At 37.2% G+C, this 13,571-nt stretch overlaps 1 protein-coding gene across 1 annotated transcript in view; it reads left to right on the forward strand.

Moving 5' to 3' along the window:
* LOC106918428 (plexin-A2) overlaps positions 1 to 13,571 on the forward strand; it is a 78,598-nt gene extending 65,027 nt beyond the window's left edge. Inside the window, 9 exon segments of the mRNA XM_088005789.1 lie at positions 16 to 162; positions 2,228 to 2,387; positions 3,128 to 3,231; positions 5,366 to 5,462; positions 5,840 to 6,039; positions 6,499 to 6,668; positions 7,624 to 7,836; positions 9,250 to 9,400; positions 10,285 to 13,571. Of these exon segments, the coding sequence (XP_087861915.1) occupies positions 16 to 162; positions 2,228 to 2,387; positions 3,128 to 3,231; positions 5,366 to 5,462; positions 5,840 to 6,039; positions 6,499 to 6,668; positions 7,624 to 7,836; positions 9,250 to 9,400; positions 10,285 to 10,380 (1,338 nt within the window). The 3' untranslated portion in view covers positions 10,381 to 13,571.

The raw sequence follows: 13,571 nt of genomic DNA on the forward strand, positions 1-13,571 counted from the left end.
CCTTCCAAAACAAAGGAGTGCGCTGGGGAGCCTCTGTTCATGCTGTTCTGTGCCATCAAACAGCAAATGGAGAAGGGACCCATAGACTCCATCACAGGGGAGGCACGCTATTCCCTAAGTGAAGACAAACTCATCCGGCAGCAGATTGAATACAAAACACTGGTGAGTCAGAAAGGCATTCATAAAGGAAAAAAAGTCCACTATTTAGTCTGTATTAACATGTTGTGCTATTGGAAAAGAACCCTCACAGTCTCATACGCAGTTTTAAATCAACATGTCTCAACACATGACAAATTAAAGGAAAATATGGAATGCACTTGGATGCAAAGCACAATGTTTGGGGCTCTATGAGCATCTACAGTTTAAACACACATTTTGGTGTTTTCTTCAAGCTGAAAGATGAATGAACTGAACTCTAATCTTCATAAGCAAACTTTTATAATATATAAAGAGAAGTCCCTTTTACCAAACTGAGAGCTGCTGACTGGAATCATGAAGCACTCCACAATTATTTTTCTATTAAATTAAATCTGCCCTTGATTCTTCTTTCAAAATATTACCCTGAAAATTTCAAGAAAAGCCATTTCTTAAACTTGAGCACAAGCTGATCAGTAAATCCAGGATCTAAATTGTAAACTGTAATTCACAAATTCCTGTTTTTCAGTTATAAATAAGGTATGACTCTCACAGTTTTACTTGTTCAAAATGTGTAACACAGTAAAACACGTCATTTTAAGTGGAAAAACGTGTGCTGATGTTTAAAGAGAGAGCTCCAAGAAAATAATTGTTTGTAGAAAACGTTCCATTTCTACCGTCAAAACCAAAATGATGAATGTTCAAGTTTATCTCTACAAAAGAAAATGGTTAGGGATGGAAGAGAAACATCCAAAGTTGTCTGTTGGATAAATGCTGCTGAGATTTTCTCTTGGGATGGCCAAGTTTCCATAAGATACTATCAATATGCCAACTGGACGTCTGGGAGACTTGCCAAGAAAAATCCTATTCAGTCCTCACAAACATAAATATGTGGAGTTTATGCAGTGCTGTTGGGTTTTTGCCTGGAACCATTTCCTTTTGGTCAGATGAGACAAAGATTTAGCTTTTCATCAGGAAACAGTCCAGATGGATGTGGCGTTAAACATGAGAAGAATAATACAGTGAAAACACTTCAAGATAATTGTTGGTTATGGTGAAGAATGAGTTCTGCTTTGGGCCTACTTCCCTTCAAAGACATAAAGCTCCCTCTATAAAATACCAGGAAATCTTTAATAAAATTCACCCAAAAAACTAAAAATTTATATTTCAGAAGGATAATCATCTAAAAAAAAAAGAAAAGAAAAAAAACATGATTAAATTAATATGGAAATGGTTCACCTGACACAAAACATATCCTGTGGCCATTTCAAAAACATATGGTCTTTCTATAGCCATGTTTCTATTTAATTCTTTACCAGAGAGACGAAACAACGTGACAGGCAGTGTAATGTGTCAAGGGAATACAGAATAAAATCAAACTGGTATTAAGGATGTATTTGTGTCCTACAGATGAGGATGTTGGCATGACTAATTTGAAACAAGGATTATCAATCAGAAGGACGCTGATCTGTAGAAATCATGTTCCTCTAAGACAAATCAACCAACCACACCAGCAGAATGCCCACAGCAGGACAACAGAGCCTCTTAATACCCCGTTTTCAGCCTGCATACAAGCTTTTCCTTGTTCCACCCGTCCACTCATATGCGAATGAAAAATCAAAAAGGCAGCTTTATGCATTCAAACTGTTAAATATAATTAGGAGCAGAGACTCTGCCAAATTGCTAATTTTGTCTATGCTAATCACTAAAGTCAAGCGTTTGGGCCAACCACACGTCTCTGTCCTTTACATTTCTATTGAAACGGAGCTGGCTGGGATCCTCCAGCAGCCCATCAGAATCCGTTTCCCCTCTGGCTTCAGCTGCAGAGCAGAGCCAGCCAGCGACAAGATGACACCTCTCTGATCGCCGTGTCGGAGAGTGTGAGAGGCTCTGTCTCATTACGTGTTTAATGCTGCTGCCAGAGCTGCACAGTCACATCCTGGAGGTGTGAAATTACATTTCAAGCCAAGATGCTCTCCACCAGGACATCTTGGTGAAGAGCAGGTAATGAAAAGACCTCCCAAGCAACACCTTGCTCTCTCTCTCTCCTTCTCTGGGTTTCTCTCTCTCTCTCTCTGTCCTGGATCTCCAGACGCTGAGCTGTGTGAACCCCGACAATGAGAACAGCCCAGAGATCCCAGTCAAGGCTCTCAACTGTGACACAATTACCCAGGTGAAGGAAAAGATCCTGGATGCTGTGTACAAAAATATGCCATACTCCACCCGACCTCGAGCTACAGACATGGACCTAGGTGAGCGAGTCAGACAATCTTTTGATCATAGTAGCTGTCTTATGCATTATATTCTAAAAAAAAAAAATCAACTGCATAACAACCTGTTGGAATAATGTCACAGCGGCAAAGATTCGCCTGACACTGGCCATGTTAACACAAATTACGGAGAATGTTTGACATCAGCTCCTCCGTTGTTTCCGCATCCTCCCCATACCTGCTTGCAATTGCAATCGCAGCAACACCCCAACAGTGACATTAAACCTTTTTGACAGGACTACTCCATGAAGGCTTACACCCACGGCATGTCATCTGATACTGAGTGATGCGGCACAAATTTAGGTGGCATGCACCTTCACACAGAGTAAATAAAACACCGTCTTGGTATCGCCTGATAGTGCTTTGGGCATGTAGCTTTACACCTTCAGGGGCTTTTACAGGTTAGGGATTTAGGGAGGATGTGTCTCATTGCTCCAGGTGGCTCAAAGAAAGATACTGTGTCCTTTCATTTTGTTCTCACTCCCCCTGACTTGTAATTGTCAAGGACAAGAAGCAGTCTTGTTGACATTTTGCCTGTTTCGCTTGACAGCTTGCACATTGTAAAGAATAAACATAACACACAAGGATAATATAACCTTAGGGGTAGTGCAGGCTAACAATTCATGTCAGACAGGGGGAACATAAGTCTGAGACGTGAGAAATACTGTAAACATGACACAAAATAACAGCAATTTGTTGCCTTTAAATGTGTTTTCCAACAGAGTGGCGGCAGGGCAGAACAGCTCGTGTGGTCCTGCAGGATGAAGACATCACAACAAAGATAGAAGGCGACTGGAAGAGACTCAATACACTCATGCACTACCAGGTGAGGGAATAAAATGAATACCAACATTACAAAAATGGTCATCTTCTCCTGATTATTCTTTCTCATAAATCACTAAGTTCCTAAATTGAGTGAAGGATGCTCATCAAAAGTACCAGTTAAAGTGACATTTGTTTCTGCACTTCAAATTGTTCAACAGCTCCAAAATTTTCAATCCCTGAATAGTCTCTGGAAGCAATTATGCAAATCCATGGTTGCATGAGGTGTGCGTAAGGTACAACACTTTAAATAAGGAAACTGTTGAATGTAATTTTCATTCCATGATAAAACCAAGCCAAGATAATTGGCAACAAAATTCAGAGAGTAGTCCATTGCCTTGTAAAAGGAAGGAAAAGGGGACACAATAATAACGACCGTAATGGTTCCAAGAGATGCATTTGAAAGCCGAGTTTGCATGTTTAAAGGAATTTGGGTACATTTTCTGCACCTTGCAGAACTGGAAGCTCTCAAATCACCAGATTCCTGAGGAGGCATGTGGTGAAAAATCCTCAACTGTTGGCAAAATAGATTTGATCAAGACCTGGTAGGAACAGCTACTGATGCTTTGTTTCCACTTGAAGTCACTTACTAAACATAGAAGGACTCCTTGTCTGAACACTGAGGAATATACTACTGCTGACCCAAAAGGAAAAGTAAAGTCAGCTTCAGTTTGCTCAAAACTATAAAAATGAGTCAAAGAGGCTTAGGGATTTGCTCGGTGGAGCAATGAATCAAAACTAGAACTTTTCAGGTCAATGGATCCGCGATACGTCTGGAGGAAGACTGAGGCGTATGCTGAAATGAACAACATGCCTGCAGTAAAGCATGGCTGAGGGTCAGTGATGCTCAGAACCTGTTTGCTTCCTCCGGTGCTGAAATCTGCAGCATGTGAACACCAAGAGGGTTTCAATCAAGTATCAGAAAATCCTGGGATAAAATGAGATGAGCTGATGTATCACTCTAGCACCAGGTTAAAACATAATCTTCCTACGATTCTTTACATTTCCAGACTTCAACAGTCATTGAAAGTGACATTTTAATGTTTAATTTGGAGAACTCGCCTGTAATATTAGTTCTTAGTTAATATGTGTATTGTACAGCTGCTAGTTCGTACAGTACATTTTGCCAACGAACCAAATTTGCAGTGGGATTCAAGGAATTTTTGCTGCATCTGTAGCAGCATTGGAATCTAAGCAATCTGGGTTAATACAAAACAAGTAAATCAGCTGATTCATACAATAAACATGGACTTGTGTGTCATTTTTAGCCTCCATTTTTTCCCCTTGTCTTGAGTGTTAATACACAGGTCACTGACTTCAAATGCCAATTCATTCTTCTTTGTCAGTGGTATGACACACCTTGGGGCCTCTTCACACAGCTGACATTTCAGTAAGTTATTTATTGTAATACAGACAAACAAAAACAATGAAAACTTTAAAACCCCTTGAAGAAAAAGTATGTACTCATAAGAGAGGAAGAGGAGAAAAAAACCCTTTATTTTCAATGCTCATGTGAGGTGTAGAAGTGCTTGTCTTGTTGCTAAGCTTTTTGCGACGTGAGCCAAATCTGTAACACACGCAGAACAGCGTTTTTCTGGCAGACATTTTAGGAATTTCCTGGAACCCTTGCATATACAAATTAAATATTAGTGTTGTTGCAAGATTAATTTAACTTAAAGAAAAAAAAAGTTAGGATAGCACGCAGCACAACATGTATAGGTTTATTCAGACAAAGGCCTATTTTAGTAGTTCATGGTAGACTTGAAGGACCATTGCTTCTCGCCCAGCTCAGTCAGGCTGCAGTGCTGCGTTTTAGTGGTAATATTACAAAATGTCACATAAAATTTTTGCAGCCATACTTTAACAGGATACACAATATACCCCATATACACCATATTTGGTCTCTTCAATAGCTTGTGGTGTGGTCATTGTCATTGTCTCTGAAGGCCAGTTCTCTAAAAACCCACATAATTGCCATGTTATTTGCTCCTTTGAATCATAATTGTCAAAAAATAAATAAATAAAACAAATCCTGGTCCTTGGTTTTATTGCACTGATGATACTTTGAATTTTTCTTGCTGCTTTTGACCAATATCTGCGAGGCAAAAAATTCATGACGCCTCACCTTTGTCTCTCAGGTATCTGATCGCTGTGTGGTGGCCTTGGTGCCCAAACAGATGTCCTCGTTCATCATTCCCTCCTCAGCCAGCTTCCCACGCAGTATCAGCAGATACGGTCAGCAATGTGAAACAAATACAACCATCTAATCTAATATTCATCCATCTCACAGAAGCATGTTTTTTTTAAAGGTAGACAAACCACTGTAACATTTGCAGATTTCATAAACTGTAAGACGCCTTTGATACTCAAAAGGGTCAAGTATGCTTGTTTTTTGTGATTTAAAGGCAAATAAACATTAACATTTAGTTTGTGTTTCTTTTTGTTTGCTTTTTGAAAAATATTTTTTAGCATTATTACCTGCAGGGTAGGCAGACTTTCTTTAACAAATATGCTTTTATGTGATTATAAAGTCTCAATCCATATCTTATCTTCTTAGCTGGTTCATTTTAAGTTTATTTTGGAACATATTTTTTGCCATGTTGCCAACCTAGGTATGGATGTCCCATTCCGCTCCACCCCCACCAGCCCTGACAGCCCTCACTCCCGTGTGCCTATGCTCACTCCTGACCTGGAGAGTGGTGTCAAAGTTTGGCATTTAGTCAAGAACCACGACCATGGTGACCAGAAAGAGGGTGAACGCGGAAGCAAGATGGTGTCCGAGATCTACCTAACGAGACTGCTAGCAACTAAGGTGACACTTAAAAGATAAAGACACCATGTTCATTTTCTCCTACGCATGTGCTTTAATCTCTTATTTATTTGTAAAGACCTGAACATTGTGAATATTGTGATTAAATATACTATTCACAGCTAAACCTGCTACACTTTCATGCAACTAACATGATGTTCACCCTTTGCTTTAAAAAAAAAAAGCTGTTATCATTAGCAAAAGCCCTGTGTACAATTTTCAAGTCATTTACTGTGCAACATATTTGCTGTAGACCAATACAGCAATTACATGTTCTGTTGTGTGGTATCTATGGAAACAGCAAACTGGAATGGATTACATTTTTTTCAGCTTCTACTATGTTTCCTGTTATTTTTCTTAATCTGAACTTATCGTGCACCTATCCTGTAGATAAAGACATTAACAGCAGAAGCAAAAATAGTGAACTGCTTCATGAAGTTTCTCTTCATGTTTTTTTTACAGGGCACGTTACAGAAGTTTGTGGATGACCTGTTTGAGACTTTGTTCAGCACCGTGTGTCGAGGCACTGCTCTGCCTCTTGCCATCAAATATATGTTTGACTTCCTCGATGAGCAGGCAGACAGACATGGCATCCATGACATGGATGTTCGCCACACATGGAAGAGTAACTGGTGAGAAAAATGTCCCACTTAAGACATATTCAAAGCTTATTAAACAGCCAGGAATATATTCACCAACTCTCTTTCAATGTTTCCCTCATTTATCAACTAATACTTATATATGTTACCATTAGATTTTTTTGTGTTTGGATACTGTCCATCATTTTGATTTACAACAGTGACTTGCTATAAATCTAATTAGTCATTTTATCAACTTAAAACCACATTATTAACGAATCATAACCTAGAGCCATGTTTGGAAAAGTCTGTCTGAAATTTTAAATTAAATTTTACTAAAGGATATCAGCTCCATGTTGGAGGGGAATAATGATTAAAACTTGTTATTATTGGCTAAATGCAAGAGTATAACAGCTACACAATACAAATTGGTCTGATGTCAAATTATTTTTCAAGTTTGAAGACATCGATGTGGTGATGGTTTAATAAATGCTGATGGGCTACAACATACAATATATTTAAAAAAATGAAGAAACTAAAGTCTTTCTGAGAAATAATTTACTGATTTCCAACTAGGTTTGGGTCAGACAAAAAAAAAAATCCATTGTTCCTAAACGAAGACCTATAATTAGGCTGTCTGCCTTCAGAGCACATTCCAACCTCCACTGTGAATGTACCTGGTTTACACATTTCCTCACAGTATTAATTATAATTTTAGAATAACTAATTTAATAGGAATTTATTATTTACCTCATGCTTCAAGGATTTTCCTAGTTTTATGCTGTTCTTGGAAGTATCTTGTAGCTGTGGGACTTTACCAGAGCTCAAATATCCACCTACTTTTCATAACTAAAGTCAAGCATAAAAGTCAACATGGGATTAATTAAACTCAGATTCAAAAGGAGCTTTTGATGTTTGGCAAGTATTTAATTTCTCTTTGCAAACATGTCTTGCAGTGTTTACACTATTTCTTTCATTTTACTCTGTCAATATCTTTCCATATTTCCAGTCTCCCGCTGCGGTTCTGGGTGAATGTAATCAAAAATCCCCAGTTTGTGTTTGACATCCATAAAAGCAGCATCACGGACGCCTGCCTGTCAGTGGTGGCACAGACCTTTATGGACTCTTGCTCAACATCTGAACATCGTTTGGGCAAAGACTCGCCCTCCACCAAGCTGCTCTATGCCAAGGATATTCCGCACTATAAGAGCTGGGTGGAAAGGTAAATATAACACAAAAAAAGTAATTTGTGTTACATTTAAGCATGAAATGTTCAAGGTGGGACAAATTTACCAATTTCACAGTAACATGAATGTAACCAACAATTTTAAACAAATGTACGACATGATCTACTTGCTTTTACATTAAAATGGGAAATAAACTATTCTTCCTACTGCTCCTGAAATGAGCTAACATATTAATTAAAACAGGTACAATAATGTTATCTAAACAATTTGATATTTTTATTTCGCTACAAACACATAAAAATATAGTATGAAAACAAGCTACAGTTAGTAGCAGTTTTTGATTAATATTAAACTTTTTAGAGAATAAATTATTTTTTTATTATGCTCCTTACAGAGTAAAACAGATTAGCATTTAGCTAGAAGGTTAAGCTATTGGCTGCTCCCGTTCTTGTTGCTTAGAAAAGACAAAGAAAATAAAGAAATTGACTTTCCAAAAAAAAAGGAAAGTCGATTATATCTCTGTGCCAGTAATAAATTGTTTAAGATAAATTTTATATTTCAGGTCTACAATATTTTACAAATCCATAATCCCTAATCATTTTTCACATTATCAAAATATTGCATGCTAGTTTGAGTCAGATGAGATAAAAACATTCTAATATTGTTCTGTATTTTCAAGAAGAAAAAACATCTATTTTTTATGAAGTACTCTCAACCTGGCAATGCCTTGTGGCAAAAGGTGCTGACATCAGTACTTCATATTGACAAAATAAATCTGCACTCCTGCGCATTAAAATTAAAATAGCCTTAATCAGTAGGAACAGTATGACAAAAAATTTTATGGTTTTTAAAATTTAACTTTTAAAATATTACCCTGTTCCTTGATACTTCTAACAGACTCATGTCAAATTTCAGTAAGTAGAACTGATGTAAAAATAAAGTGAATTAGATTACCTTTACAATAACTTGGTTTCACTTCTGAACTAGTAGTCAGATTAAACAAGTTCAAGTGTTGACATTAACAAAATATTAACCTGCAGAACCAGGATTTCTCTAAATCTACAGATTTATTTATTTCCTGTTTGGTGTCAAGATCATTTTTATATGTCTTTCTGAAGCTTTAGAAGCAGTTAAATGCAACATTAACAATGTATGGGAATCAGCTAAGCTACTAATTCCTACAGTGTAAGAGCATCTTTCTTGAACACTCTTTAAAAAAATGTGAATTTTATTTTAATTCATCGTCATCGACCGAAAGTCCAAACCTCTGAGTGACGCATTTCTTTATTTTTCTGCACAAACGTCTCTGATGTACATAATCCTTTATCCCTGAACATTCTCTGGATTTTTCACAACATCAGTCTGAATTCAAATGAGGAGAAAAGCTCCAGTATGCATGGCTGTGTCCTTGACACTGAGTCCGTGCGTGTGTGTATGTGTCCTCTCAGGTACTACGCTGACATCAACCGCCTACCTGCCATCAGTGATCAGGATATGAATGCCTATCTGGCTGAACAGGCTCGCCTCCACTCCAGTGAGTTCAACGTGCTCAGTGCCCTGCATGAGATCTACGCTTACGTCAGCAAGTACAGCCAAGAGGTGAGGCCCTGTCTAACATCACAAAGTGGAAACTGGCTTCAGATATTTGTTGGTCGACTGAAAGTACGATTTGCTCTACTGATTTATATGATAACATTTTTACGGAGAATGGATTGTTCTGTTTTCTTTACTGTTATGGGGCTGTGAAGTTTTTGCCCAATTCTTTTTCTCTGCTTCAGCTTTTTCTGATCATTTTGTTTTTGTAATTAATTTGGGTTTACATCTTGGAACCTGTAGTGTTTTTGCTGATTCATTTGGCGCTCATAGTGTTGTTTCCAGTCAAACCAAGCCTTAGATATAGAAAAAAAAAGAAGCTGCACCAGCTGAAGCTGAATCATTTAGCATCTGAGGAGCCAATTATTTCCCATCACAAGTTGATGAAACCTGACTAGAGAATTAATGTGAAACTTAAATATCTCAAAAACAACTTTCCAGTTGCCAGCTAGTAAAGACATAGCAGTTAATTGTGGCAGCTGGCTTATCATTTTTTTTCCTGAAAAAGTCAGAAACAATAAGACGAAGACTTTTGTATGTGGTCCCAAAATACAGTCAGATCCCATAAACTGGAATGAAATTAATCGTTTGATCAGTGCTTAATGTATTGGTTTGCATACTTAGATATGCTCAAAATTACAACCTAAAATTACCCACAGTTCATCAGTACTTCATTTGTATTTAATCCAAATAAATAAAACCGGAATGAATAATTTAAGCACATATATATCTCCAAGTAAAGATAAACATACTGCTGCTAAATATTTTCATTTCAAACCCTACATGTGCAAATCAGATTCCTTCTGCTGACCGACAACACACATTGTGTCCTTGGTTACCTGGCTATTTCATCTTGTGTGTTTGTCTGCTTTTTCTTTTTGCTGTTCCAGATCATTGAGGCACTGGAGCAAGACGAACAAGCCCAGAAGCAGAAGCTGGCATACAAAATGGAGCAGATCATATTTGCCATGTCCCCAGAAAGTTGAGATATACACACCAAAACATAAAGAATTCCCAAGACAAATACGCATATGGTTTGTCCAAACTTTAGCGTTTAATACCACAAATCAAAGTGTAATGGAGGAGACTGAATATTTAACACACAAGCTCCTGGGATGTGGACACCAGCACTTCCATATGTGCATGTGTGATCATAATCACACGTACATATACAGCATACACAGAAAGATTGATCTAACTTACTGTGTAAACATACACACACATGAATACAAATGTACATACACAAACCACAGCAGTACATCCCGAAGCAAAGACTTTTACTACCAGTGTCACTTTCTTTTTTTTTCTTTTTTTTCCTGAAGAAACTCCAACAAGAAAACATTCAGCTTCTAAAACACTCAAACGGAGAGCAAAAGGATTTAGGCCATCATCAGTTGCAGATTTAACTGCCAATTCCTATCCACTGGGAAAATGGTTTGCCTCTGTAGTCGGTGCTTATACTAACTGTGTGCGAGGCACCAGCGTGAGCTCTGAAGAGAGCAGGACTTAATAAGAGAATGACTCAACGCTTAAGCCAGCGGAGGAGCTCGACAAAGACAGGAGCCAATTTAATGGGACGGCACGTCTGTTGAGACGTAACTCAAAGTACATTTTATGTCAAAGTTGAAGGACAGTTATTCATGTGACTGACTTGGAGTGACATTGCTATTTGTAGCCATTCTGAGCAGAGATGTGTGACTATGTGTTGTTAAGCCTTTGCTATGGGCTCTTAAAAGACGTGCAGTGTTATGTTTCACTCTGTGACGATTGTCTGATCTTCTAAACTCTGAAGCGAGTAAAATCTCCTTAGAGTCCCAGACTCAAAGACATCCTAACGCTACAATTTTTAATATATATGGAGATATTTTGGGCCCTCTTCCTGGGTTTTACTGCATCTCATGATTCATTTGAGTTAAATGCTCCTGTCGACGCTATTAATAAAACATGACATTGTACGGAAGAGATCTCATTTGAGATAGGACACTTTTACAGTGATCTATATGGCACTAATTCAGCCATTCAAAGATAAGTGGAGGCCAAAATGAACTGTTGCAGAAAGCATGATTAATGATGTTTTAAGCGTGATCGTGGCTCAGATTAGCTTAAATTTGGCCCATAACACCCTACCCCCCACCCTTCCCTTCTCATCAGTTATTGTTTACATGAAGCGTAATACTTGAAATGCACCCGGTGTACAGGATATTAAGAACACCTGCAGCTCTTGTCAAGTAACTTGGATAGATTAAGTTAGATGAAGCCGTTGATGCGTTATTGATTTTTTCCAATATGGTGTCTAACTTGAGCTTGACGTTGAACTGAATTGTGGATGAAAAGCTGAAATGGAGCGGTAGATTCGTGCAAAGCAGGTGTGCTTATATTTTGTAAACAGAGTGAATATTTAATTAATGAAATCTGTGTTTGGATCAGCGTTTGATCCGTTTCAAATCTGTTTGTTGCGTCACAATGTGTTTCTGTGTTTCAGCCCACAGTGCCTTGAAAAAGTATTTGCCCTTTACATTTTCTTCTGTGTTTGCTTTTGTATTACACTTAACTGTTTCAAATAATAAAATTAAACATAAGCTTATTATAATAAAAAGCATAATTGAAAAATATTTATTGCATTTGTTAGAATAAAAACACTAGCTCGGTGAAAATATAGTTAGCTTCTGATTATGTTATGAATTACATAACATAATTCATAACATTATTATGTTATGAATTATTTTTACAAGCCACATTCTTGCCTACAGTTGAAATCATAAAATCACTCAAACTAAACCTTCCTGGCAACATGAAGTAGACTAAAAGTTCTCAAAAAGAACAAAAAAAAAGAAACATAATGCCCAGTTTTATCGCCTGCCTCAATAAAGGGTGGGTATTTATTATTAAAAAATATGAGAAAGAGACTCGAATAAAATGGCATAAATGAGGTGCTTTCCAGGCACAAAGCACTTCTTATCATTCAGACTGGTGAGAGAAAGGTAGTACTTTTTGGAAGATTTGCATTCCTTTAATTCTGACATAAAACTAATACAATATTTAAGAAAAAACAAACAAACAAAAAAAAACATTATTTTCACTGTAAAAATGTTGGTGGTAAAATGATGGACCAGGGATGGTTTCCAGCAGAAAATCCTGACAGAGAATGTGCTGCCATCAATTATTGACATTAAGCTCAAGCGCACTTGGGTTGTGCAGCAGAATGATTCAAAGCAAACCAACAAGTCCACCTCTGAGTTGCTCAAAAAAAAAATCTAGAGTGGCCTGGTCAGAGACTTTATTGAATAAAAATCCTGTGCCATGATCTTAGCCTATTCATGCTCGAAAATCCTCTAATATGTCTGCAGTAAATCAGTTTTCCAAAGAGTAGGTCATATTTTCTCAACAATTTAAAGATTCACTACAAGTTATCCCAAATGCTAACATAACCAGCTATGAAGTTTGAAGAGCAATTAGTTTTTCACTTATGGCAAGGTTGGTTAAGTTTACAAACTGTGTTTTGTATTTAATCACTTTGTGTTTTTCTACTGTTAAAATCTGCTGGTTGATATAAAAAAAAAATAATAAGTGTAAAAAAACAGGATAAATCTGTAAGGGGCAAATATGTTATTTTAAGGCAACAATTTCATTTTGCTTTCCGTTTGACCTGGCTGCTTTAGTCTCAGCGCTGGTGTTGCTACAGTACACATTTCTAAACTTTCAGCCAATTACCATCATGAAGCAAGAAAAGTCTGCCTGCCTGATTCTGGGTTTTACTTTTGATTCACCCATTGTGATGATGCTAGAAGAAGACGTTTTGGTGCTTAAGGCTGTTTCATTAAGAAGCACGCTCAGTCTTTTGCTGCCAGTTTTACCATTTCAGTATTTAGAGGAGATTTTACACTCCTCACGGGACCTTGATTCATGGAAAAATGTGTTAAAGATAAAAAAAAACAAAACAAAAAAAACAAATACATTTCATGTTAAGTGTTAAAATATTATGGAATCCATTTGTTTCATGTGTGGTTTGACAGCGATAATTTATAAATGTGTTGTGCAATAAACTGTCATGTTTAAACTGTAATTTTTTTAAACAATATATAACTGTATAAATACTGTACATAAAAACACTCCTATTTTGCAAGTAAAAGATTCACTTTTTACTGTTGTTATACATTAAAAGCGCAGCTGATGAAAA

Source organism: Poecilia mexicana, unplaced genomic scaffold (genome assembly GCF_051168715.1).
Source record: "Poecilia mexicana isolate PSO_F unplaced genomic scaffold, ASM5116871v1 scaffold_5, whole genome shotgun sequence".
Lineage (NCBI taxonomy): Eukaryota > Metazoa > Chordata > Actinopteri > Cyprinodontiformes > Poeciliidae > Poecilia > Poecilia mexicana.